Here is a 26,695-nt window from a genome sequence, read left to right as displayed (position 1 = left end):
GCTCCACCTGCCCCCAGCAGCTCAACCTCACAGGCAGGTGGGGAGTCATCGCTCTATAAGGCCTCTTGGGCCTCAGGATCCTGACATCACCCTTGGCCCTGCGCCCATCCTCAGGCCTTATAACTTGTCAAGGGCAAATAACCTCTCTAAGCACATTTCAGTCCAACCTCTCATGATCTACCAACTCCGGAAAGGGGCCCTAGCGATCATGTAGTTCAGTATGGTTTGGTGTGTTTAGTGGTTTTCAAAGATTAAGTTATTTTGGATGTAGAACATTACTTTTCAAGGGAAATCTCATAGTCTTTTAAAGACCTTTATAAACTTTATGCACATTTTTGTACAACCACCCTACCACACATAATTTCAAATATTAAAATACTCCAACTCCCACATTTAATATAGTTCATATATGTAACTATATATGTCAAACAGAACTGCATTTGACTACCTGACATATTACATTTGTAGACATTTACTACAACATTTATTTCAATTATACAATTTAATCTCCTTATTTTGTTTTTTTGTTTTTTAAAATTTATTTTATTTATTTTTGGCTGCATTGGGTCTTCACTGCTGTGTGTGGGCTTTTTTAGTTGCAGCGAGTGGGGGCTAGTCTTCCTTGCAGTGCGCAGGCTTCTCATTGCGGTGGCTTCTCTTGTTGTGGAGCACAGGCTCTAGGCGCGTGGGCTTCAGTAGTTGTGGCTCTTGGGCTCTAGATCACGGACTCAGTAGTTGTGGTGCATGGGCTTAGTTGCTCCGAGGCGCGTGGGATCTTCCCGGACCAGGGCTCGAACCCATGTCCCCTGCATTAGCAGGCGGATTCTTAACCACTGGGCCACCAGGGAAGCCCTAATCTCCTTATTTTGGAGTTGAAATTTTCTTCGGCTCCCAACTGTAGGCACTTGAAAGCTAGAAGGACCTGGGTACAGTGCCTGTGGTGCTTAATTGATAAAGTAGCCTTGGTATTTGGGGGTTTTTTGGCCACACCATGTGGCTTGCAGGATCTTAGTTCCTCGACCAGGGACCGAACCCACGTTCTCAGCAGCAAAAGCACAGAGTCCTAACCACTGGACCACCAGGGAATTCCCAGTAGCCTTGGTATTTAATATCGGTTCAAATAAGGGTGGGGACTTAGCTGCTCAGCCTATACCCCTCTCTTCATGACAGCTCCTGAGGTACCTTCAGATGGCAGGTGGAGCAGACCAAACCCAGAAAGGACATGTGTGTTCCCCAAGGTCAAGGTGGAAGGGCTAATGGAAGAGCTCCAGCACCAAGTCTCTTGACTTGTGGTCAGCCTGCTGCTTTTACTACACTCTCCTCCTGCACAATAGACCAACCATTTCTGTCTACCACCATTAGCGCTTATACGCTAGGAACAATGCTAAGCAGTTTACATGTGTTATTTAATGCTGAGAGCGGCTCTGAGGTATAGACTGCTATTATTCCTGTTTAACAGATGAAGAAATGAATCCCAGAGAGGATAAGCAAATTGCCCCACATGACACAGCTGGGAAGCAGCAGAGCCTGAATTCCATCCTAGGGCTGACTGGGTTTTGACCATTTTCCTAATGATTCTAAGATGTTATTTACTTTTTTTCATTCTGTTTCTCCCATGAAGAACTGTTTTCTAGAAGCTGCATGACATGTGATGACATATGTCATCACTGATGGCTTGCGTGGAATGTAGGCATGGATGTTCTTATGTTTTAAGTTTTTCTCCAGTTTAATTTCTAACTGGATAAAACCAATAGATTTAACCCATATACATTTAGGGCCACTGAATCAAACATTTATTGAACAATACCTTTGTGCCAGCCCTGGTGAGGGGTCAGTGTTGGTAATGCACGTGAGGCCTGAGTCCTGCCTTCCAGAATCTCCTAGTCTTGAGAGAGGGGCCCACAGAGTCAGCGTCACGTGCCCCCATGAGCCATAAACAAAGTGGTGATGAATTGGGTCCTTTGTCCAGGAACCAAGGGGATGAGAAAAGCTTTGAAGTATCAGTACTTTGAAGTAGAAAGATTTTAAAGGATAGAAAACAGGTGGAAACAACAAGGACCTACTGTGTAGCATAGGGAACTATATTTGATATCCTGTAATAAACCATAATGGAGAAGAGTTCAAAAGAAAAGAAAACAGGTGGAGTTGGACAGGCTGGCAAGGGGAACAGCACGTGTGAAGGCACAGAAGCAGGAACGATGCCTAGGTGTTTAAAGACAGTACTCTTTTTTTCTTCTTCTTCTTCTTTTTTTTCCTGTTTTTGGCTGCACCACGCGGCATGCAGGATCTTAGTTCCCTGACCAGGATCGAACCCGTGCCCCCTGCAGTGGAAGTGTGGAGTCCTAACCACTGGACCGCCAGGGAACTACCACAAAGACAGTACTCTTGAGCGAGTTGGAAGAGAGATTCCTTGGCGTGATGACAGCAGGTCTGTTCCTGAAATGAACCTCCCAGATTTTCTGTGTTTTGTTGCCAGCCTTGATGAAAATATTCACTTTTTCCTCATGTCACAGAATCTCGCTTTCTCAGAGAGACTTTCCCGACCACCTATGAAAAAGGACCCTCTCCATCACCCCCTACCCCTTGTCCCGCTTCACTTTCTTTACGGCCCTGTCACTACCTGGAATCACATTTCTACTCTTTCGCTCTGTTTTCCCACTGAAGTGAAGCTTCCCGAGGCCAGGAACTTGTCTGTCATGTTCGCAGGAATGAATAGAACCCAACTTATGCTTCATGAGGCTTACAGATCATTTCATGTACTTTTAGCAGTTCAGTGATACTCTTGATGGTCAAAACATTTTTTTCCCCTCTCTAGGAAAATAAGCCTCACTTCTTCCTTCCTGATGTCTTGCTTTGGAGCCAGCCCCATGGTTCCTTGGAGGCTGGACCAGAATGGGGTGATGAGGTTGGAGAGGCCAGTAGGCTTTGAAAGCCTGCATGCCCGGCTCAGGAATGTCCACTTACGCTGCTGTAGGCAGAAGGGAGCCATCAAAGGTCACTGCTTGGGGGACCAAATGTTGCTTCTCACCTCCCACTGCTGGACAGGAGCTGACCTTAGAGTTACTCAATATTCCCCCGGTGTCCTACTGACCACAAGAGGGCAGCAGTGACTAGTCCCCTCTGTTCCTTCTAAGGCAGTGGGGGAGGGGGGCGTGGAGAGGCAGTTTCAGGGTCAAGGCCCAGCAACCATTTCTTTTAAAAAAGGAGGAGGGCATAAATCGACTATACCTCAATTAAAAATAAATTTTAAAGCGGGGGTATCAGAGAAGGTCGAGTCTCACAGCTTAATAAATTGTCAATGCCTCCCTAACCTTTCCTTGCTTCCTGTGCCTTTCTCGCTGGTCCTTTTGAATGAACTGACAATGTCCGGCACATGTCAGTTTGAGGGTCATCACGGTAAATTATAAAAGGAGAAGGAGGGGTTTCCCTGGTGGCTCAGTGGTTGAGAGTCCATCTGCCGATGCAGGGGGCCCGGGTTCGTGCCCCGGTCTGGGAGGATCCCACGTTCCGTGGAGCGGCTGGGCCCGTGAGCCATGGCTCCGCAACGGGAGAGGCCACAACAGTAAGACGCCCGCGTACCGCAAAAAAAAAAGAAAAAAAAAGGGGGGGAAAGAAAAAAAGATTTGGCTGTTTTGGTCCCACTTAGTGGGAGGGTTGAGAAGGAAATGTTCTTTTTTTTTTGGCCATGCCACGTGGCTTGTGGGATCTTAGTTCCCCGATCAGGGATCGAACCCAGCTCCTTGGCAGTGAAAGCTCCAAGTTCTAACCACTGGAATTCCCATTTAATTCCAGGAAATTTTCATTTAATCGAGCCAGGCTGGAATGTTGCACCAGCACAAAAACACACAAAATTGGGCAGAATTTCACATTTATTTGGTAAATATGTACAGGCGTTGTGCTTGGCACTGGGCGCCAGGTAAACGGACAGAGTTTCCATCCTTGAGCTCACAATCTCATGGTGGGCGCCACAGTGGGATGTGATGGAGTCCCGGGGTGGGGCTGTGGAGGGAGGGGGCAGGCGCCTGGGGCAGACTGAGCCTTGTCGGAAGGGGTTGCCATGGGGCCCATCCAATCTTTTTTCTCTATCTTCCCACAGGCACCCTCACAATTCAGTGAAATTGTCTCAAGCACCTACTATGTGTCTGGCTCCGTGATACCACCGGGGGTCCAAAGGTGAACAAGAAAGGTATGATCCTTACCCCCCCGGCATCCACTGTTTAATTTAAGTAAATCACTTAACAATTAACGAATATGATCGGTGCTATGCAGGACAAGTGCGGGCTAGTGTAAGCATGTATAATATGGGAACCAAACTGAGTTGGGGTTGGGGGGTTGCCCTGCGGAAGTTATGTGTGAACTGAGATCTGAAGGCTGAGAGAGGGTTGGGCAGGAAAAGGAGGCAGGAGGAATGTTCCAGGAAGTGAGAAGAGTCTGGGTGAAGGCCGTAAGCCAGGAAGGAGCTGGGCAGGTGAAAAGGCTAGTTAACTGGCGCTTAGAAAGGGAGGCGGGATGTCTCTAGAAGAGGCTGGGAAGGAAACAGACCAGTTTTGCAGATTTTGGAAGGCCTATTAAGGAATCTGACTGTTAGCCAAAGGGCAAGGGGTTTGCAGGAGCAGTGTAGTGACACAGATGAGATTTGCTCTCTGGTAGGAGAATTGAAAGCTGACTGGATTCCAGGCAGGAGAGGATGCAAGGCAAGGTTCTGGGAGCTTGAGGCCTCTGTGGACATCCAAGGGCAGTTGGGTATGAGGGCCTGGAGTGTCGCTGGGTCCTGAGATTACCCTTTCTCCAAATTTAGATCAGATGTTCTCTTCCAGGGAAGGAAACTAACAGGGGCCGGTGGGAGCCAGGACCACATGATAATTACAAGGCCTCACCTCCGTGGCCTTCCTGGCCCATCCCTCAAAGGTTCCTCACCATAAGCCTGCAAAGGAGGCAGGCAGGAATGGGCCCATGTTCAAGATAGGGAAACTGAGGCTCACGGAGGGGCAGTGACTTGCCCAAGGACACATGGTGAAATTCAGGTAGAGGCAGGCTGGCACCAGGCATCCTGAGTCCAGTCCTGGGCCTTCTGCATCCAGCCTGCACCTCAGTCCCTGCCACCTCCGTCCCGGGCCTCCTCCATGTGGAGGGGCTCCAGGCAGCCCGGGTCCTTGGCTTCTTCCCCAGACGCCGGCTGCCCAGCGTCTTCTCCAGTGATTTCATTTGAAGCATCTACGGTCGCCTCCATCCTCTCCTTCAAGTTCCGTTTGAAGAAACCAACCTGTAGGAAGACAAGACTTGAGTAAACAAAGAGTCCACAGAGCCCTTTGGACCCTTCGGCCCCGGCAAAACATGAAAGTACCGTTTATAGGGATAAGTCACACATGCCACAGACAGATAGCATCTGCTCTGGGGATGGGGTGAGGGGATCTGTCACACCTGCTTCTTGGCAATATGTTAAAAAACTGTACGTTTAATAGTTCATTCCTGAGGCTCATCAAAATGTCACGTACCATTATTGCGGGTGGGTGATTTGACAATATCTAGTACTACTAACAGCAAGAGCCTGAACTTATATAGGGCTTATTAGTAGGGGCCATGCACTCTCTGGTGAAAGCTCAAAAGATATATATTCTTTGGCTCAGTAATACCAGCTCTAGGAATTGATTCTAGAAAACATCTGGACAAGTGTGCAAAGATGTTGGTAATAAGAGCCTTTGGGGACTTCCCTGGTGGCACAGTGGTTAAGAATCCGCCTATCAATGCAGGGGACACGGGTTCAAGCCCTGGTCCAGGAAGATCCCACATGCCGCAGAGCAACTAAGCCCATGCACCACAACTACTGAGCCCGTGCGCCACAACTACTGAAGGCCGTGCACCTAGAGGCCATGGTACACAACAAGAGAAGCCACCGCAATGAGAATCTCGTGTACCGCAACAAAGAGTAGCCCCCGCTCGCCGCAACTAGAGAAAGCCTGCGTGCAGCAACGAAGACACAATGCAGCCAAAAAAATAATAATAATTTAAAAAGCGCCTTTTGGCACACAGTTTGACAAAAAGGTCAATTCCAAACAATCTGAACGTTCGTCAGTAAGGATCTTGTTAAATAAAAGGTGAGGCATCCAGACAGTAGAAAACCACCCGGGTTAAAAAGCAAGAGGCAGGGACTTCCCTGGTGGTGCAGTGGTTAAGAATCTGTCTGCCAATGCAGGGGACATGGGTTTGAGCCCTGGTCCGGGAAGATCCCACATGCTGTGGAGCAACTAAGCCCGTGCGCCACAACTACTGAGCCTGTGTGCCTAGATCCCGTGCTCCGCAACAAAAGAAGCCACCGCAATGAGAAACACGCGCACCGCAACAAAGAGTAGCCCCCCCCTCGCCGCAACTAGAGAAAACCCACGCATAGCAATGAAGACCCAACGCAGCCCAAAAAATAAATACGTTTTTTTAAAAATTAAAAAAACAAAACTAAAGAGCAAGAGGCAAATCTGATTGTGCTCAGACAGAAAGACATTAAGATATAATATCCAGCGGGAAATACAAGCTCCCAAGCAGAATATACAGTAATGTTTTGTGCACATGCACACATCCACTGGCTTTCCTCTTTCTCTCTCTCATGCTCGCACATTCACATATACGTTAACAATAAAATTAGAACATGGAGGAATATAAACAAAATGGTTGTTAATGACAACCCTCTGGGATTGCAATAGGGAGAAACTTTGATTCTCTGTGTTTTCTTTTCTGGAATATTTGAGTTTTTCACGTGGAACAGCTGCCCTCCAGCACTCTTCATCTGGCTGACTTCTACTCATCCTTCAAATCCCAACTCAAAGGCCATCTCTCTTGAGAGGCCTTCCTGGACTCCCCCCAGCCTCAGTTAGGTCCCTGTGTTATAGGCCCAGAGCACTTAGTATAGCCCCCATCATGTCTCCCCCACGGACTGTGAGCATCTCAAAGGCATGGACCGTGTGTGTGTTCTGTGCCTCCGGATCCCAGTGCCTGGCCCTCAATATGTGGGACATTCCTTCTCCTTCCTCTCCCTGGGTACCCAGGTCTGGCTCTGCCAGTGCTTGCTGACGGATGCGGGTAAAGTCTTGCTTGCCCTTTGGGCCTCAGTAGCCTTATCTGTAGAAGAAGGAGTAGGCTGAGGCCCCTTCTGGCTTTAAAGCCCCCTCATCTTGGTATTCTGCTCGTGACCCCTGCCAATTCCACTCTCCCCAGCCTGGCTGGGTGCCCGTTCCTCACAGAAGCTCCTACCTTGTACAGAGCTAAGAAAATCAGTAGCAGCAACAAGAGTCCCCCGATACTGCTCAGCACGTAGAGATAGACCATTTCCTTCTCATATACAACGTCGACCTTCATGATGACCTGGGGAGAGAGGAGAGGTGGGGAGTGCAGGGAAGAAGCCGTTCCCACCCCTGACATTTCTTGTGAATCTGGCCTCAATCCCTAGGTCTCCGCATGTCCCATCTGGACTGTGTCACGCACGACATGGGGCTTGGGCCAGACCCCCTCTCCAGTACACCTTGCACTGCAGCCACCAGAATGAACAGGCAAATATGCACCACGGCCCCCTTAAACCCTTAAGTCTTCCCTTAGCCCCAGGATGAAATGCCAGAACCCCAGCTCAGCACGCAATGCCTTTCAGAATCTGGCTTCTGCTTACTTTTTCAGCTGCCCCTTCCCTTCTCCTGCTCTGAGCTTCCTGCTCTTAAAACTGTCTCGCCCACTCTCTCAAAGCCGGGGTCTGCACATGCTGGGCCCCTCCCATCATGCCCTGCGTGTGGGGTGGGAGCCCCTTGGCTGAGTTGCCATCAAACCCATCTTGACCTTGTGGTCTGCTTGTGCCAAGGCTGATGGCTCTGGCTGTGGGGAGGTTCTTTTTTTTTTTTTTTTTAATTTATTTATTTTTGGCTGCATTGTGTCTTCGTGGCTGCGCGCGGGCTTTCTCTAGTTGCGGCGAGTGGGGGCTACTCTTCGTTGCAGTGCGCGGGCTTCTCATTGCGGTGGCTTCTCTTGTTGCGGAGCACAGGCTCTAGGTGCACGGGCTTCAGTAGTTGTGGCACGCGGGCTCAGCAGTCGTGGCACACGGGCTTAGTTGCTCCACAGCATGTGGGATCTTCCCGGACCAGGGCTCGAACCCGTGTGCCCTGCATTGGCAGGCGGATCCTTAACCACTGCGCCGCCAGGGAAGCCCTGTGGGGAGGTTCTTACTGCACTAAAGCCCAAACCTTCTCCTCTGTGGCTGCCCACACTCCCAGCTCCAGCTCTCCTAGCTCTGCCCTGGGTTCCTCCCGTTCCTCTGCTGCCCTCTGTTTCCAGGTCTTCTGAGGAGGTAGAGAAATACCTGGGCCAGGGAGGCATTGCTGCCATAGAGGTGAAAGTGCTTGCTGCTGTTGAAGGAGATGGAGAGGGAGCTGCAGAGGCTGAACATGGAGGAGGCCTGTGGGAAGGAGGGGTGGGGGTGGGGCATCAGGCCAGAGGGAAGAAGGACCCAGAACCCACTGACTTCTGCCCCCCAGTGCAACTCAAGGGGCAGAGGCAGAGGAAAATGGGTCCTAGTGGGTGCGCCAGCTCTACCCCATTCTCTCCTGGAGTGTTCTAAAGTGCCATTTGCCATTGTTGGGAGGACATTTTTCCTATAAAGAACACCTAGGAATTATCTGTAGGCCCCTGAAAACAGTCCTGCAAATTTTAAACAAATCACGGTCCTCTTTCACTGGCAACTGTGTAAACGTTGGGGCTATTTCCTCAAGACAGAACAAAAAGCGCAGGGAGGCTCTCTGGCGGGGGGAAGCCCACCCTCCACCCCTCGAGGACCCCCCAGAACCACTTGGAGTCTGTTGTCAGCTACCTTGATCTCCCCCACCAGCTCCACCGTCCCGATCACTTGGACGAGGGTCTCCTGCCTGAAGACCACTGGGCAGCGGAACTCGGCTCCAAGTGAGCAAGGCTGCGGGAAGAAGGAAAGCTGGGGGTCAGGGAGGTCCCTTCCCACCTGCCCTCTGGCCAGCCCCCATCCCAGTTTCTGAGGTCACGGGCCCACACCTCAGCCACATCAGACGGACTCTCCAGATCCTCACGGTGGCAGGTGACAGGAGGCTCCTGGGAAGGAGGAGGCGAGGTCTTCAGTTAGTTCAGAGCTGAGAGGGGACGCCAGCCCCTTGAGGCCAGACCTGGCATTCTTCCCCACTCTCAGATACCACCTTGCACCCCAGTTCTCCCCCACTGGCCCCTGGCAGATTCAATCATGCTCACTCCTGTCCCCACACATCTCCCGCCAACCCCACGTCATGAGCTCACCCCCCGAGACCCGCGCGCCCTTGCTCGGGCCACACTCACCATCTGCACGCTCCACTTGTGCACGATGGGCCCCTCGCCGTGAGGCTGTGGTACCCTAACCAAGGCCTCCAGGGCGGGCACATTGTGGTCATAGACAGAAGGCTGGATCCTCACCTGGTACAGAGGACAAGGGGCTGCAGAGCCCTGAATGCCACCCCAACGGCCACCCCAGATCCAATCCTCCTTGGCTGCGATCCAAGGGCCCGCTCTTTGTTAGGCAGCGGTCAATGGTCAACCATACCCTTACAGCATGGGTTCCACGCGCTTCTCTGCTTCCTCCGTGTGGCTAACCCTTGCCCATCCTGCAAGGTACCGCTCAAACATCATCCCTGAAGGTTTGGCTGACTCTCCCACAGCACCCTCGTTCCCCAGCAAGATGGCAAAGCATCTGCTTGTGTGCATATATTCCCCCTAGACTGTGAGCTGTGAGAGGGCAGGAGCTGCGGCTCATTTCACCTGCAGTTCCCTAAGGCCTTGACACACCACCCAGCACATAACCAGCCTCGCAAAAAGTAGTTTTTTGAATGAGTGAAAGAAGGAAGGACATTTAACAAGGATAGATGCAAAAATTATTTGGGAAAAACATTTTGGCAAGTGCACTGAATTTATTTAAGAAACGTTTCCTGGGGGTTCCCTGGTAGCTTACTGGTTAGGATTCCAGGCTTTCACTGCTGTGGCCTGGGGTCAATCCCTGGTCAGGGAACTGAAATCACACAAGCTGTGCGGCGCAGCCAAGATTTTTTAAAAAAATGCATCTCCTAAGTGCCTTTTATAAAAACGATCTGTCTGTGCTAGGGCTGGAAGACCCAGAAATGTAGAAGAAAGTGACACAGGAGTAGCACCAATGAATCGCAGGGAGGTCAAGTAGGGAAATACATATCCAGTTTGTGGGGTTCTATCATTTATTCATTCAACAAACATTTGTGGACACTTTAAAAGCATCAGTTAAGTTAAATTTAAATGGCCTAATGTTAAAGGCAGAATTTGAATTTAGCTGTAAAAGGTAGAGAGGAGATTAACAGATAAAGACGGGGTAAGCCAGCGGGAAGAGAAAATGCAGGGAATTAGGAGAGCACCAGGTGAGTGTGATGTGGCCAGAGGATAGGGAGCCTGGGAAGGAGAGATAGGAGATAAGTCTGGAAAGGAGACTTGGGATGAGATTCTGGTGTCCAGAGGCTGGAGGGCCAGCAGTCAGGGGACCAACGACTAAGCAATGGGCAGTCCTGGAAGGCAGCCAAGGGGAAGATGGCTCCAGGGGGTCGCACCCACTGCAGGCACGGAAGGGAAAGAAGCTGGGAGCCCGTGCCATAGTCCAGCTGCAAGAAGATGAGGAACTCAGTCTGAGCAGTAGTGAGGTCAGAAGAGAGAAGAGGATATAGGCAACAGGACCTGAGGAGGCAGTGGAAGCAAGTACAGAGGAAGGAGACGTTCACCCAGACTTGGAAGTTTTGCTTGAGGAAAAGGTGGTGCTTTTAAAGGATTCTAAGCAGGGCTTCCCTGGTGGCGCAGTGGTTGAGAGTCCGCCTGCCGATGCAGGGGACACGGGTTCGTGCCCCGGTCCGGGAAGATCCCACATGCCGCGGAGCGGCTGGGCCCGTGAGCCATGGCAGCTGAGCCTGCGCGTCCGGAGCCTGTGCTCCGCAACGGGAGAGGCCACAACAGTGAGACACCCGCGTACCACAAAAAAAAAAAAAAAAAAAAAAAAAAGGATTCTAAGCAAACCAAAGGAGATGCTGGCTTACAGGAAGATGATAAATTTGGTTTCGAACATCCTGAGACCAAAGCTTCAAGAGGAGCAATTGTACTCCTAGTTATATATCCAGGAGAAACAAAACATATGTCCACACAAAAACCTGTACAGGAATGTTCTAGCAGCATTATCCATAATAGCCCCAAATGGAAATAACCCAAATGTCCATAGACTGAAGAATGGATAAATCAAGTGTGGCCTGTCTTACAAAGGAATATTATTTCGCCAAAAAAAAGAATGAAATACTGACCCATGCTACAACATGGATGAACCTTGAAAATACTATGCTAAGTGAAAGAATCCAGTAACAAAAGACCACATGCTGTATGATTCCTCTTATATGTAATGTCCGGGATAGGCAAATCTATAGAGACAAAAGTAGTGGCTGCTAGGTGCTGGGGGAGGGAGGAAGGGGGTGTGACTGCAGATAGGTACTGGGTTTATTTTTGGAGGAATAAAAATGTTCTAAAATTAGATTCTGGTGATGGTTGCACAACTTTGTTAATATACTAAAAGCCATTGAATTGTACACTTTAAATGGGTAAATTGGTATGTGAATTCTATCTCAATAAAACCATTAAAAGACAGCAACAACAAAGAAAGATGCTAGGAAGACATCCCAGGGGAGATCAGTGACCAGCTGCGGGTGCATTGGAGGAGCAAGAGGGACACAGTTCAGAGTTGTCATTTGGAAGGGGGACACTGACCCTGGAAGTGAGACACACCTAGTGGAAACAGACACAACAGAACAATCAGTAGCGCAAGCCCAGAGCCCCGAATCTGCTAGGAGGCAATGGCGATGGTGACAAAGCAGAGGACGGAGGGTTGGAACACGTAGGTGGTAACAATCCCCACCTGATGAACACTTAGCATGCTAGGCCTCGTCTGAGCCTCACTAAATTCATGATCTCATTTAGTTCTTTCAATATTCCTATGTGGTGGGCAGTACTATCATCCCCATTTTACAGATGAGAGAACTGAGGCTCAGGGAGATTCACTAATTTGTCTGAAGCTATCAAGTAGTAGAGCTGGCATTTTAACCCAGGCTGTGACTCCAGAGACTGGAACCACTCTGTTCTATCACCTTCCTTGGATGATGGGGAAAATAACAATGCTAAAAACAGCCAATGTTGACTGACACCGTTTGTGTCAGCACTGTGCTAAGTTCTTAAACTGCATGTTCTGGGAATTCCCTGGTGGTCCAGTGGTTAGGACTCTGTGCTTTCACTGTAGAGGGCACGGGTGCATGGCCAAAAAAAAAAAAAAAATTAAATTAAATTGCATTTTCTCATTTGTGCCTCCTGACAACCCCATAAGGTAGGTGTTATTATCCCCGTTTTACCGAGGCTCAGAGAGGTTAAGTAAGCTGCCTAAGGTCACACAGCTTTAAGTGGCAGAGCTTCAAAAAGATCTCGGGTCTGGATGAAGCCTATGTTCCTAACCAGCCAGGCGAGCAGAAGACCATGAGGAAGGAGATCCAGTGGCCCAGCTGGCCAGCTCTCACTGGGTTTCCATGCCTGTTTGGCCCACAGTAAACCTTAGTTATTAGAGCTGACCTCCTTGAGGCAAACAGGGCCTGAATAATGGGACAGCTTCAGGAAGGAGGGACAGGATCACCCATGACCCATGCCGTGTTGGGTTTAGCTAAAATGGAGACCATTAGGGCCGTTAGCAAGAGTGGCTGCTTGGGAAGCCAGGCAGTAGCGAGGAAAATGCATGGCTGAAGATGGCTGGAGGCTTCTAGCCCTGGTGAGGCAAGAATGTAAGGTTTCCAAGTAGCTGGGAGGGCCAGGGCTGCAGCATGACACCCACCTCACCCCTGTAGCGACCTCCATGTCCCCAGGCACTGAGCCAAGCACTCTAGAGGAAGCAGGTGACCCATTTAAACCTCACGACCACCTGTGAAATTCTTATCCCAACCCTCACTTGTCACAGTGGGGAACTGAGGCATGGACAGGTGAATCCTTGGCCCAGGGTCATACAGAGCGCAAGCGACAGAGTTGGGGTTTGTCGGACTCTTTCGCGCTCTTCTGGTGGTAAAAGGACTGGCCTGGTCGACCTCCGTAGGGAGCCCAGAGCCATCCCAGTGAAAGACACTGGACGCCAACTCCACTGGTCACTCAGAACGTTCTATTTCAATGCAAATGGGAATCTGACCTTCCCAAAGGCCCCTCCTCTCCTGACATCGAGGTGTCAAGGTGAGATGGCTCCCACCTTTGTTCAGAAGGGGCACGAACTGTGTGGGGTCCTTCCCCGCTGGCTACTGCCCAGTTGGCCCTGACTTCAGTGCGGCCTTGGGGAAGATGGCGCCTCTTTGGGGCCTCGGTTTCCCCTACGGTAAAATGAAAATGCTCTTGGCTTGTTCAGAACCTTCTCCTCTCTGAGGTAACCTCCAGAAAGCCCTAGACGCCTCAAGGTTTAAACTCAGGGGGCGGCCTCCCTCTTCTGATTCCCCATAATGAAGACTCTACTACAGCACCGAACATTGCAGGAGAAATGAGGACCATTAACTTAAACACATGGATTTTGTATACAAGTAAGTGCTTGAATCTGACCTGTTCCCCTTACTAGCTGGGTAACCAGGGCAAGTTACTTGACCTGTCTATGCCTCAGATTTCTCATCTGTAAAATGGGAACGACACTGCCTGTCTTACAGGCTCTCACGGTTGGGTGTGAATTACAGGGCTTGCATGTATAGAGAGGTCCAGGCTCAGAACTTGGGTTTGGTGAGTGGTCGCGGACCCTGTTTTATTTACTGCTGCCCCACCACCTAGGAAAGTACCTAAACTAGAATGGCAGCTCATTAAATGTTTGAATAAAAACTAGGTTCTCAGGAATGCCCTGGCAGTCCAGTGGTTAGGACTTGGCACTTTCATTGCTGGCCCTAGTTCGATCCCTGGTTGGGGAAGTAAGATCCCTTTAAAAGCCTCACAAGTGCCGCAAAAAAAACCCCAAACTAGGTTCTCTCTGGAAAACATGAATCTGATTCTGTACCTAACTGAGAACGCAATTAGGAGATCAAATGTCTATATAATTGAATCCTAAAATAGATGGGAACTTTCTACTTCAAAAAACGAAAACAGGGCTTCCCTGGTGGCGCAGTGGTTGAGAGTCCGCCTGCCGATGCAGGGGACGTGGGTTCATGCCCCGGTCCAGGAAGATCCTGCATGCCGTGGAGCAGCTGGGCCCGTGAGCCATGGCCGCTGAGCCTGCACGTCCAGGGCCCGTGCTCCGCGACGGCAGAGGCCACAGCAGTGAGAGGCCCGCATACCGCAAAAAACAACAAAAAACAAACAAACAAAAAACACCCCACGACACTGTAAATCAACTATACTTGAATAAAATAAATTAAAACAACAACAACCCCCAAACTAGGTTCTCTCTCAGAGCCCTTCTGGCTCTCAAGTTCTGTGATTCCAGAAATAATTTATCCAGAGTTGGAAAGGAGCCGGTGAGTGTGCGCCACTGGGAGCATTTCAGGGAAAGGATCACAGAACGAGGTGGACAGCTGGTCCCGTTGAGGATGGGACTGGGTCTAGTTGGTCTCTGCATCCTTGGTCCTCAGGATGGGGCTGAACGTGAAACCTCTAAGGACCCTTTCACACTGAGGTTCGTACCTGGTAGATGTGCTTGACATGGTGGATCTTGGGACCCTTGGGGGTGAAACTGATATAGAGCGTGGAGTTTTCCTGGCTGTGGAGAGAGAGGAGCAGCTGAAGGAGCTGGAGAAGACAGCAACCCAGTCGCCCAGGGGGCCCCGGGCCGGGGGAAGCCCCGCAGGTGCCAGCCACTGTGCTAGAGACGGCGCAGGCACGGTCTCATGTCATCCTGAAATCGCTCTGCTCTTGAGGAAACTAGGGCTCACTGAAGGGGTCAGTCTTACCCGAAGTCCCGCAGTGGGGGACAAGGACTGGAACACAAGTGGATGGCTTTTGGAGCTGTGTTCTCCCCACGAGACGCCACCTCGCCGGGGCCTCCACTGTCCTTGGGCCCCACTGCTCATCTGCTCGCGAAGTGCACCAGCCTCTGGCTCGCTCTCCCACCCCATCCGTCTAATGACCTTCCTAATATCACTCTCTGATCCTGCCACGCACCTCCTCCGAAGCCATCGGTGGCTCCCTGCTGCCCACAAGGGTCAGGTCCAAAGCTCCCCCATATCCAGAACTGCCCGCTTCCGAGTCCGCCTGCCCACTGCTCGCCACAAATACCTGCCATCTTCTGGGCCTGCCCACTCCCTGCTCCCCGGATCTGCCCCACTGTTTGCCTCCCCCATGCCTTCCCCTTTGCTAGTCTCTCTGATAAGAACGGCTGCCTTCCTTCCTAGCCCTTATCTGAACCTCCACGTGCTCCAGACCCCAGTTCAAGCCCCTATTCTGCGTGACTCCTTTCAAGTCTCCTCCAACTCACGTCATCTTTCCTGGCTCTAATTTCATATCACACCTCAGACAATACTGTGTTTGGCATTTACGTTCAAAAGCACCGGGGACCCCAGGCTCAGACACGGTCCCGCCCTTATCTCACTGAGCCGACTTAAAAACGCCACTTCCCTTTTCTGGTTTCATCCTCTTTTCTGTAAATGAGAAAACCCAACTAGTGATCCCCACGGGTCCTTCCTGCCACAGCAATCTGAGACTCACTTACTCTGTGTGTTTGGGTTCTCCAACCTGACCATTCGCTCTCTGTGGGCAAGGGTCATTGTGAAAACTCTTCTATCTCTTCCGGCACTCTTGGTCCCAGGGAAGAGGGAATCTAGCACGGCTGGAAATGTTCAAGAGCTCGGCTGGAGTTTGGAGTCAGACAGACTTAAGTTCAAATCCTGGTGTCAGTACTTCCTAGCTGTACTACTCTGGACAGATTCCTCCCTTCTCTGAGCCTCATTTTCGTCAGTAAATAGAGAGAGGCAAGGTGCCTCGCGAGGTGTCGAAAGCTCCAGGGAAAGCCCTCAGCAGCGCAGTGCTGCTGGAGCAGAAGCTCACATCAGGTCAGCATTCAGTGCACGTTTTCGTCCGTCAGTAAGTATCGACCTGACTCAGAACTCTTCAAGGGCCTTCACTCTACTGAGTGTCGAAAACTGCTGAGATTGTAGCTAGAATCAGTTCTAATCACCCTGGGGCTCTAGGAAAGAGGTGAGGGGGGCTTTGAGGGGTAGCCCTGGGAGGAAGGCTGGGGCCCTGGGTGGGGAGGCTGAGGTGGGAGGAGAGGGGGGACAGCTGCTCAGGACTCACTCCTTGGTGAGGATGTTGATGGGGTACAAGACTGGGATGCTGGTGGTGGCCGAGTTGCCCTCCAGGAGGCCTGGGTCCTCATTGTTGCTGCAGGGGGCAAGGTAGAGGGCGGCGTTAGGAGACGGCTTGGCGAGGATCATGTGACAGTCTGAGGCCAGGGTGGGAGGGGATGCTGGCAGGGGCCTGCCTGGGGCCTGCTCACCAGCTCACATTGGCGTGCACCTCGACAAAGTCCCCCCAGGAGCTGTTCAGCAGCGTATGAAACATCACCTGGATATCAACCTGTCAGGGGAGGAGAGGGGAATGAAGAAGGAAGGCGCCTGGCCCTCAGGGGGCCACCTCAGCCCCTCACAGCCCCCATGCCCCCACTGCCATACTCACAGTGACAGCTTATCTCAAGCCCTGGGCTGGGTGTTTTAGCCCCATTGTAGAGATGAGGATACCGAGGTTCTGAGTGGTTAACGCATGGGTGTAAGGTCACAAAATGAATGACCTAACCCTGCCTGGGTTTCTCTGATTCCAAAGTCCAGGCTCTCAAACACGACCCAGGACACCTCTGCACACATTCTCTTGGGGGTAGGGATAAGCCCTGCCTTCCCAATCACCTTCACCTTCCCCAGAGCCAGGAGCTCCCTCCCCTCCTGAGCTTACAGCCCCTTGGCTGCTTGACTCCTGGGGGCTGGAAGCACTCACCAAGCTGCCTGCTTTGAAGATGGGAGAGCTCACATTGCAAGAGAGGGCCCTGCTCTGAAGCTTGGCCTCCTCGGGAAGCTCCTCGCAGCTCACAGGTATCTGGCTGTGAGGCTGGGGGTGAGAAGAGAGAGAAGGAGCGTTTTAGTGGGCAAGGCTAAGGGCTCCCCAGAGATCACCAACCCTCAGGCCCCCTCCCTGTGGCCAGGGCACATTTGCAGAAAGGTGGGGCCGAAGAGTCAGGGGTACAGCCATGGGTTCAGTACAAAGATGTTCACTGCAGGGCTTCCCTGGTGGCGCAGTGGTTGAGAGTCCGCCTGCCGATGCAGGGGACACGGGTTCGTGCCCCGGTCCGGGAGGATCCCACACGCCGCCGAACGGCTGGGCCCGTGAGCCATGGCCGCTGAGCCTGCACGTCCGGAGCCTGTGCTCCGCAACGGGAGAGGCCACAACAGTGAGGGGCCCGCGTACCGCCAAAGAAAAAACAAAAAAACAAAACAAAACAAAAAGACATTCACTGCAATCCTGTTTATCACAGGGAAAAACTGGAAGTGATCAAACGATCCAAAGAGGTGGGAATGGTTCAGTGAATCATGGTACAATCACAGGAGAGAGTTAAAATGCCGCTACATCCACACATTCAGCAACCATTTACAAAATGACCTTGATCCTGGGCTAAGGAGGACAAAACCCTTCATCTTCATCACTGTCTGGGAGCGACAGATTTCAGTTCAGATTGGGAAGAAAATTAGATAAGGAAATAGAGTCTCAGAGCAGTCGAGAGACTTTCCCCCAGTCTCACAACTGGGTAACCTGGCCGGGATCTGGTAGGAACTTGAATACAGGTCTGTTTGACCCCAGATCTCAAGTTCTCAGTCACTTTACTAGATGCCCCTAAAGAAAGCATTTAATGTTGCTGTATAAGAATAATTCAAGGATCCATCAACAGATGAACGGATAAGCAAAATGTGGTGTATCTATGTGATGGAATATTAGCATTAAAAAGGAATGAAATTCATACCTGCTCTCACAGGGATGAACCTCAAAAACAATGCTAAGGTGAAGAACATCATGCTAAGTGATGTAAGACAGACATAAAAAGACAAAAATTGTATGGCTCAACATTTTTTTTTTTTTTTTTTTTTTTTTGTGGTACGCGGGCCTCTCACTGTTGTGGCCTCTCCCTTTGCGGAGCACAGGCTCCGGACGCGCAGGCTCAACGGCCATGGCTCACGGGCCCAGCCGCTCCGCGGCACGTGGGATCTTCCCAGACGGGGGCACGAACCCGTGTCCCCTGCATCGGCAGGCGGATTCTCAACCACTGCGCCACCAGGGAAGCCCTCAACATTTTTTTTTTAAGTTTCAAAATTCTAAATTTTTAAATAAACATGGAGGAAAAATAACCATATGGAGAGCAAAATGCCAATTAGTTAAAATATAGAATAAATATACAATGTATCAATAATTTATACCTATGTGTATAGATACACAGAAGGATAAACACCAAAATATTAGAAGTCATAATTGTGGGTTGTATAAGTACGGGTGTTTGTCTTCTTTAAACTTCTCTGTAATTTCCAAGTTTCTGCGGTGGTGACCATGTATTACTTTTGTCACAGTAATTTAAAACATAAAAGCTGTACTTAAAATAACCCAGCTCAAGAGAGTAAATCCTAGGAGTTCTCATCGCACACAAAAATGGTTTTTCTGTTTCTTTAAGTTTGTAGCCATACGAGATGATGCATATACATTAAACTTATTGTGATGATCATTTCATGATATATGTAAGTCAAATCATTATGCTGTACACCTTCCACTTATACAGTGCTGTATGCCAATTATATCTCAATAAAATTAGAAGAAAAAATAAAATAAAATAATAAAACAACCCAGGCCGTCCCTCAAAGACAGGTTGGTCACCTTTAGGAGGAAGGTAGCTCAGTCTCCCTGAACCTGTGGACACCTTCTTGGTCACCAGGTCCATGAGCCTCTGTCACACTCTCCATTTCATGCCACCCTCTAACCCTGTGCTGTCCTCAGCCTCATTTCTTGGTCGTGAATCCGAGGCTCACAGAGGATGAACCTTGTATCTCAGCTCACACAGCTTGAGGGTGGCCATCAGGCTGAGAACCCAGAGGTGGTCCAAAGACCTCCGCCCACATCTTCAGGCTGTCCTGACCACCTGGGGTTCCAAGAGGCAGGACAAGCCTGGCATGTGATCCGCGGGCAGACCCCACCCTCTCGCTCACCTTGAGTGTCTCCACTTTGCGGAAGGAGAGTCCCCGAGGGAAGCTCAGGCTGAGGTGGACCCAGTAAGCATCTTCTCCCAAGTTACTCAGTGTCAGCCCCACAGAGAGGCTGGCGGAGGGGGTCAGACGCAGGACTCCGGATCTGGGGGGAGGATCGGGGCAAAGTTATGGGGGCCAACAAAGGAAGCAGGATCAGAGGTGGGGACTTTCAGAACCAAGGGATCCGGTAGGCCAGAAAAAAGAAATACACAAAAATAAGCTCCTAGGGCTTCCCTGGTGGCACAGTGGTTGAGAATCCGCCTGCCGATGCAGGGGACACGGGTTCGTGCCCCAGTCCGGGAAGATCCCACATGCTGCGGAGCTGCTGGGCCCGTGAGCCATGGCCGCTGAGCCTGTGCGTCCGGAGCCTGTGCTCCGCAACGGGAGAGGCCACAACAGTGAGAGGCCCACATACCACACACACACACACAAAAAAGCTCCTATGCATAGGCTTTAAGTTTTGCGATCTCATCTATTCCTGATAGGAGAGCTGCAAGGCACCAGCATTTCTCAGAGGGGGAAACTAAGGCCCAGACAACAAACGGAGTCAGTGACCGTGGGGGTCTTCCGACCTGAGGTCCTGTGTTCTTTCTATACACAGGAGCTGCCTCGGGAAAACATCGAGTGAAATAGGAGGCCTTACAGACCTTGCAGTGGAGGTCAGCCCCAGGTCAGCCTCACATTTCTTGTCCTCTCCGCAGTTCTTCTCAAAAGGGATCTGAAAGGCCAAGAAGAAAGGACCAGGAGGCTCAGATCCCCACACCCAGGAGGACTAGACCTTGGCCTCTTTGCCTTCCCCTCTCCCCCTCTTACCTCCTTGGTCTCCGAGTGTGGTGAGGGCCTCAGGATGGGCTGGATGTCCTTGCCCTGCTGAGCACGGAGGAGGGGGAGACAGGAGAGAATAGCTGAGGTAGCAGAACTGATGGAGGAGAGCTGGAGGGGCTCAGAGCTTGGCGCTCAGCTGGGCTGGCTGTGGTCGGGGTCCTCTCAGGAGCCAATGCCTTCCCGGGTCAGGCCCCAACCTCCCGACTCAGCCCAAGGCTGTCTGTGCCACACTCCTCTGGTGGCAGTTCCTTGAGGGAGGCTCAGGGTGTCCACTTCCTGTCCTGGCCACGAGATCTGGGCCTTGACCGAGCAGCTCCTCCAGGTTCTCCCAGCCTCTGCTGGGAGCAACACCTGGCCGTGCAGCCTCTAGACTCGCCTGCCTGGGACTAGCTCCTCCTGTGGTTCTCCTCCGTGAACCCCAGCACTCCATCTCTTATCAGGTCAAGGCCAGTTTTTTCAACATTTCCAACATTTCTGCTCTGGGCCAGATCCCCCAACCAGAGATCAGAACAGACACACTCCCCATCCTCCCAGGCTGGTGGGAAAAATGGTCCAGCATCCTCAAGTGTGAGGATGGGACAAGTACAGGGTATGTTTAGAGGATGTAGAAGGGGATCCTATCCTAAGCTTGGAGATCAGGGAAGCTTCCTGAAGGGATGGCATCTCAACTGAAATCCACAGGGTGAGGAGGAGGGAGCCAGGTGAAGAGAACAGAAAGAGACGAAGAAAGAACAGTTTATGTGAAGGCCAAGGCAAGAGAGATTGTGCCCGTGTAAGGAGCAGGAAGATACTCAGACTGGCTGGAGTGCCACGTGTCAGGAGGGGAAGGAGAGAGAAGCAGGGTCCAGATTCCCCCCCGGCCTTGCAAGCCATATTAGGCAGTTGAGGGTAATGGTGACACAGGATTGTTTTATGGGTGATCGACCGTATGTTCTCGAGAGGCTCCAGCCTCCTCCACTCCCAGGCCATCTGCCAAGCAGCCTCCAGACTCTCCGCTAAGGGTGGGGCTCCTGGCAGATTCTGCTGACTGCTTGCAGCCACCCCAACATTCCCACGCAGATTTCCCACCACCCACCAGACCACAGCCTGTCTCCAAAGGGGCACCCAGGGCCTCTGTCTTGCTCAGTTGTCCTGCCAGAAGCTAAGCCCACCTCCCCATTTCCCCCGAACTTAAAATCGTGCCTCTTCTCTCTCAACCTACCCAAAATCTACTCATTCTGCAAGATCCGGAACCAATGACACTTCCCCCAGGAAGACTTTTTGACAACTGTGACCTCAGGTCTCTCTCTTTTTTTAAAATTAGCCTTTAATTTGTTTATTATTATTATTATTATTATTATTATTGGCCGGGCGACACACCTTGCGGGATCTTAGCTCCCCAAACAGGGATCCAATTCGTGCCCCTTGTAGTGGAAGCTTGGAGTCCTAACCACTGGACCACCAGAAAATTCCCAGGTTTCTTTTTAAGCCTGAGTTGCTGCACCACACAGTTTGACTTTTTTTCTTTTTTTAAAATTAGTGCCGATGGGAGAAACTGCTGGTTGTCCCTATACATCCTGAGTGGGTGGCAGGTTGGGGGGCAGGGCACTCAGTGCAAGCTGCCAAAAACCACAAGGAAGAGTGTGCTTATCAGTCACCGTGCTCTGCCTCCGGAAGGGGCCTCCGAATGTTGCAACTCATTTCAGAGGTGCAGAAACAGTCCCAGAGAAAGACAAACCTGCTTGTGCCAGAAAAAAAAAAAAAAAAAAAAAAAAAAAAATCTACATCTTCAGGCTTCCAGGCCCAGGTTCTTTCCATCAGACCCTGCTGCCTTCCAACAGAAGCCAAACCACCAGCTAAGTGTCAAGGATTTCAGAAGAGGAAATTAGGCTTTTGGCACTGGGTAGGGAGCGTGTGATCCAGGAGACTAGGATAGAGAGTGTTTTCCTCTTCTTTTACAAAAAAAAATCTACATCTTCAGGCTTCCAGGCCCAGGTTCTTTCCATCAGACCCTGCTGCCTTCCAACAGAAGCCAAACCACCAGCTAAGTGTCAAGGATTTCAGAAGAGGAAATTAGGCTTTTGGCACTGGGTAGGGAGCGTGTGATCCAGGAGACTAGGATAGAGAGTGTTTTCCTCTTCTTTTACCTAACAAGGGCACCCCAATTAGGCTTTGAGGGAACTACCTGCCCTCAACGGAATACCCTTGGGCGAGAAGGCTACTTCGGATACCCTGTCCTTCCACAGATAAGGGATGGTCCTAGGCTTTCTGGTGTTCTCTCCCTGTAATTTGACCTGTTAGAATTCGCCCCATGTTGGAAACCTAATGAGGTCTGAAGCTGATGTACAGAGGGGCGGTGGAGGGGGTGGGGGGCGGTGGGGGCAGATTCCCGGAAGGGGCCGTGCCCTGGGAAGTCCGTCCATTATTTCTTCCTCTTGAGAGCCGCCAGAGCCTCCACCCACCCTGGTCCTCCATCTTCCCAATCCCAGTTTCCCACATTTCTCTTAAATACAAACTCCCATAGACTCCTTTCTGCTTAAGTAAGCATATTTCGTTTCTGTTGCTTGAAGCCAATGTAATACAATCCTGCGAAATTGAATTTCTATTCTCCCTTATTTCCTATCAGTTTCTCCAGCTGATCTCTTCTTACCGCCCTTTGGTCCCTCGGCGTCCCTTCTTCCTCCCAGAGAGAGTAATTCAGGGAAACATTGATGGGAGAGATGAGGTCTTGAGTGCACACCTGAGGGCAATAAGAATACACCCTATGTCATGAGTTTAACCTTTACCACACTTCCAGTTAAAGGCACAACTGGTCCATACTTTATAAATGATGAAATTCCAGTAGCTGGTTGTCTGAGACCTTACCAGGAGTGGAAATACGTTTACTATACATCCGGTGCTTATAATATGCCCAGCTTGCTTCTCAGTACGAGTGTCCATCCCAGCCCCACGCCAAGGCAGTCGTCTGTCATCAGCCACGACCCTTTTCCCCACCGAGTCCCAACAGAAGTCCCTGAATCTTTGTCAAACTCCTCTAGCAACCATTATCAAAATTTGCACAAGAAAAGAATACTCTAGAATAAGTAGAATATCCCAGTTCCTTGAGAACAGGGGTGGGTCTCAGTCTTTTACGTTATCACCAGTGCCTGACACTTTGGAGACGCTCCCTTTGGAGGACTTTTTGTCCTCACCTAAAGTTCTCCCCAATTCGAAGAGGGAGACATTATTATCCCCACATTAGAGACGAGGAAAGTGAGGCATAAAAAGGTGACACAATTTTCCTAAGGACTGGAACTAGGAAGTGAACCCAGACCTGTCCAACTCCCAAGTCTAAAGTCTTTCCATCATGTCACAGTGCATCTTCTCTGGCAAATTTATGTTTAAAATTTCCAAATCTTGTAATGCGGGTTTAGGGGTGTGAGGAGGCAGAGGGGCTCTGAATGAGATGAGATCGTGAGCTGATAAATGTTGAAAGTGGGTGATGGCTATTTGGCGGTTCATTAAACTCTTTTGCTACTTTTGTGTGTCTGAAATTTCCCATAACTTGAAAACAAACTTCAAAATCTTATACTGAGTATACCAATCACATATTCAGTCTCTTATGAAATATTTGAGGCCAGAATAAAATTTAATATCAATCTTATTTCATACAGAACTGGTATAAGCAAACGGAATTTGGGTATTTTGGCAGTTATCTAAACTAACAAGAACTTAAAAAAATTCTTTCTGGGATGGATTTTTTTTCAAAAAAATACATTTATTTATTTATTTCTGGCTGTGTTGGGTCCTTGTGGCTGTGTGCAGGCTTTCTCTAGCTGTGGCGAGCGGGGGACTACTCTTTGTGCGTTGTGCGGGCTTCTCATTGCGGTGGCTTCTCTTGTTGCGGAGCATGGGCTCTAGGCACTCGGGCTTCAGTAGTTGTGGCACTTGGGCTCAGTAGTTGTGGCGCACGGGCTTAGCTGCTCTGCGGCATGTGGGATCTTCCTGGACCAGGGCTCGAACCCATGTCCCCTGCGTTGGCAGGCGGATTCTTAACCACTGCACCACCAGGGAAGCCCTGGGATGGATGTTAATAATAAAAGACCCACACAGCAAACGAAGATACCGAGTGCCGCAACTAAGACCTGGTGCAGCCAAATAAATAAATAAATAGTTAAATAATAATAATAATAATAAATGACCATGTGTACCTGGCAAATAGTGACACACCACTGCGCCCGAATATTCCATAGGACTGAATATTCTGTGGCCATGAAAAATAATCTGCAAGCTGGGCTGCAGCATTAATATATGATGTGTGAAAAGAGTAGGGAAAAAACGGTAAGTACTTTTCAATTGTAATCATCTTTAAAATGCCTATGGATGTGGATTAAGGACTAGAAGAAAATATGCTGAAGGTATTGTTACTACTGTGGTACAGAAGAGGAAACGGTAGGACCAGGAGATCAAGGTGACCTGTGACCTGTGCTGGACAGCAGTGAAGCCAAGCCTGGCACTGGGGCTGCCTCCTGCTGCGGTCAGCTTGTCTGCCCCTTCCCTGCCCTGAGCAGCCTTGCTGGCTCCTTACCTGGAAGTGGAACCAGAACCCAGTGCAGGACTTGACTGAGGTGACAGCTGTGTTCCTGCTGAGCTCATGTTTCCCTTCTGGGAACAACCCCCGGCTTCGGGTCCGATGGCCATCCAGCTGCAGAGTGTAAGTGAGGTTGGCAACCAGGTGCCCTGGGCGGGGTGGAAAGGCAAGAGTTGAATGATGGTGGATCCTGGGGCCGTGAGCCTGGATTTGTGGCAGGCAGCTGCTCTGGGAAGCAGGAAGACAGCACTGACCTTTGAAATGGGAGATGAGAGACTTGACCTGGAAACAGACTGTGATGTTAACGCCTTCCTTCTTCTTGTTGCTGGTGGAATACGAGCACTCGACTTCATGCACTGGGATCTCGGCCGGGGAGAAGGACATGGTTGTGATGATATCCACCACAGGCCGGGAGCTTCAGGGAAGGAAACAACCAACGCTCTCCCTCAGCCTCAGCTGCCATCCCCAGCCAGGTCTGGGGCTCCAGCTAGCAGAGTCCAGAGGACTCCCCTTCCCTAAAGCAGACCTCAATGTCACTGTCTCTTTGCAACGAAAATAATAATGATAATTCATTAGGGCTCCCCGTAGCAGCCTTCTGACCCATTCCTCATTCTCAGAAGAATGAGCTTTTAAAAAGAAAAGTCGGGACTTCCCTGGTGGTGCAGTGGTTAAGAATCCGCCTGCCAATGCAGGGGACATGGGTTCGAGCCCTGGTCCAGGAAGATCCCACATGCTACGGAGCAGCTAAGCCCGTGCGCCACAACTACTGAGTCCGCACGCCACAACTACTGAGCCTGCAAGCCTAGAGCCCGTGCTCCGCAACAAGAGAAGCCACCGCAATGAGAAGCCCACGTGCCTCAACGAAGAGTAGCCCCCGCTCGTCACAACTAAAGAAAGCCGGCATGCAGCAACAAAGACACAATGCAGCTAAAAATAAAAATGAATGAATGAATGAATGAATGAATTTATAAAAAGAAAAGTCAGGGAATTGCCTGGTGGCCTAGTGGTTAGGACTCGGGGCTTTCACTGCCGAGGGCCCAGGTTCAAGTCCCGGGTCAGGGAACAAAGATATTGAGCTTCCATGCCAGTAACCTTTCAAGGATGCCCCATGGTATTCAGAATAAAATCTAAACTTTTCACTGTCTGTGCCATACCACCTGCTTCTCCAGTCTTTTTTTTTTTTTTTTTTTTTTGGTTGCACTGGTTCTTAGTTGTGGCACGTGGGATCTTCAGTACTACATGCGGGGGGAGCTTTAGTTGAGACATGTGGGATCTAGTTCCCCACGAGGGATTGAACCCAGGCCCTTGCATTGGGAGCATGGAGTCTTACCCACTGGACCACCAGGGAAGTCCCTCCTCTCCAGTCTCACCTCCTACCACACTGACCCTATTTCCGTGCCTCGAACACGTCACACTTTTGTCTGCTTTACAGCCTTGGCACCTCCTGGGCTTTCGACATAGAAAGCTCTTACCCCAGATTTCAGCAAACCTGGTTCTTTCTCATCTTTCAAGTCCCAGTTCCTCAGAAAGGCCTTTCTTGGCCACCCAGTCTACAGTAGGTCTCCCCTGCTATTCTCTCTCACAGAACCCTGTTCATGTCCCTCATGGCACTTATCACAATTGTAATCTATTTATTTGTTTTACTTTTTTATTATATGTTTCCCCACACATACACTGTAGCCAATGCCTTGTTCCATATTGAAGACAGTATCTAGTCACTAGATGACGTTACATGAGGCTTCCAGTGACTCTAAGATCTGGGTCAGGCAGGAAATGCCATCACCATTTCGAAGATGAAGAAACTGAGGTCCTGAGAAGCGAAGTGACTGGGGTAAGATCACCCAAGAAGTCAACGGCAGAGCTTCGACTTGAATCCAGGTCACCAGGTTCTAAAGCCATCCCACGTCTCTCTAGGAGGTTTTAGTGTTAGATAGGCCTGGGTTCAAATCCCAGTCTGTCACTGAATAGCAGCTGTTTAACCTGGAGCCAGACACAAAGCCAGTATAAAAGGAGAACCAAGCTCACAGGGTTGAGACAAGGA

General features: G+C 50.3%; 1 protein-coding gene across 2 annotated transcripts in view; it reads right to left on the bottom strand.

Annotated features, from left to right (window-relative positions):
• Nucleotides 1-3,851: 3,851 nt before the first annotated feature.
• ITGAL (integrin subunit alpha L) overlaps nucleotides 3,852-26,695 on the bottom strand; it is a 43,359-nt gene continuing 20,515 nt past the window's right edge. Inside the window, exons 16-31 of one of the 2 annotated variants that reach the window (XM_059036173.2) lie at nucleotides 24,909-25,069; nucleotides 24,652-24,803; nucleotides 22,735-22,824; nucleotides 20,094-20,147; nucleotides 19,928-19,998; nucleotides 19,242-19,383; nucleotides 16,996-17,106; nucleotides 16,505-16,584; nucleotides 16,303-16,389; nucleotides 14,695-14,770; nucleotides 9,328-9,441; nucleotides 9,034-9,090; nucleotides 8,840-8,938; nucleotides 8,333-8,428; nucleotides 7,243-7,353; nucleotides 3,852-5,263 (exon numbers count right to left, since the gene is read on the bottom strand). In XM_059036173.2, coding sequence (XP_058892156.1) covers nucleotides 5,090-5,263; nucleotides 7,243-7,353; nucleotides 8,333-8,428; nucleotides 8,840-8,938; nucleotides 9,034-9,090; nucleotides 9,328-9,441; nucleotides 14,695-14,770; nucleotides 16,303-16,389; nucleotides 16,505-16,584; nucleotides 16,996-17,106; nucleotides 19,242-19,383; nucleotides 19,928-19,998; nucleotides 20,094-20,147; nucleotides 22,735-22,824; nucleotides 24,652-24,803; nucleotides 24,909-25,069 — 1,675 coding nt within the window. In that variant the 3' untranslated portion in view covers nucleotides 3,852-5,089. Of the gene's footprint in view, nucleotides 5,264-7,242; nucleotides 7,354-8,332; nucleotides 8,429-8,839; nucleotides 8,939-9,033; nucleotides 9,091-9,327; nucleotides 9,442-14,694; nucleotides 14,771-16,302; nucleotides 16,390-16,504; nucleotides 16,585-16,995; nucleotides 17,107-19,241; nucleotides 19,384-19,927; nucleotides 19,999-20,093; nucleotides 20,151-22,734; nucleotides 22,825-24,651; nucleotides 24,804-24,908; nucleotides 25,070-26,695 lie in introns of both variants that reach the window. The other variant, XM_059036172.2, reaches the window with a different exon arrangement.

The sequence above is a fragment of the Kogia breviceps genome, chromosome 14 (genome assembly GCF_026419965.1).
Source record: "Kogia breviceps isolate mKogBre1 chromosome 14, mKogBre1 haplotype 1, whole genome shotgun sequence".
In the NCBI taxonomy this organism is placed as follows: domain Eukaryota; kingdom Metazoa; phylum Chordata; class Mammalia; order Artiodactyla; family Physeteridae; genus Kogia; species Kogia breviceps.
Note: the sequence above shows the minus strand (reverse complement) of the source record. Positions and strands in the feature narration are given on the sequence as shown.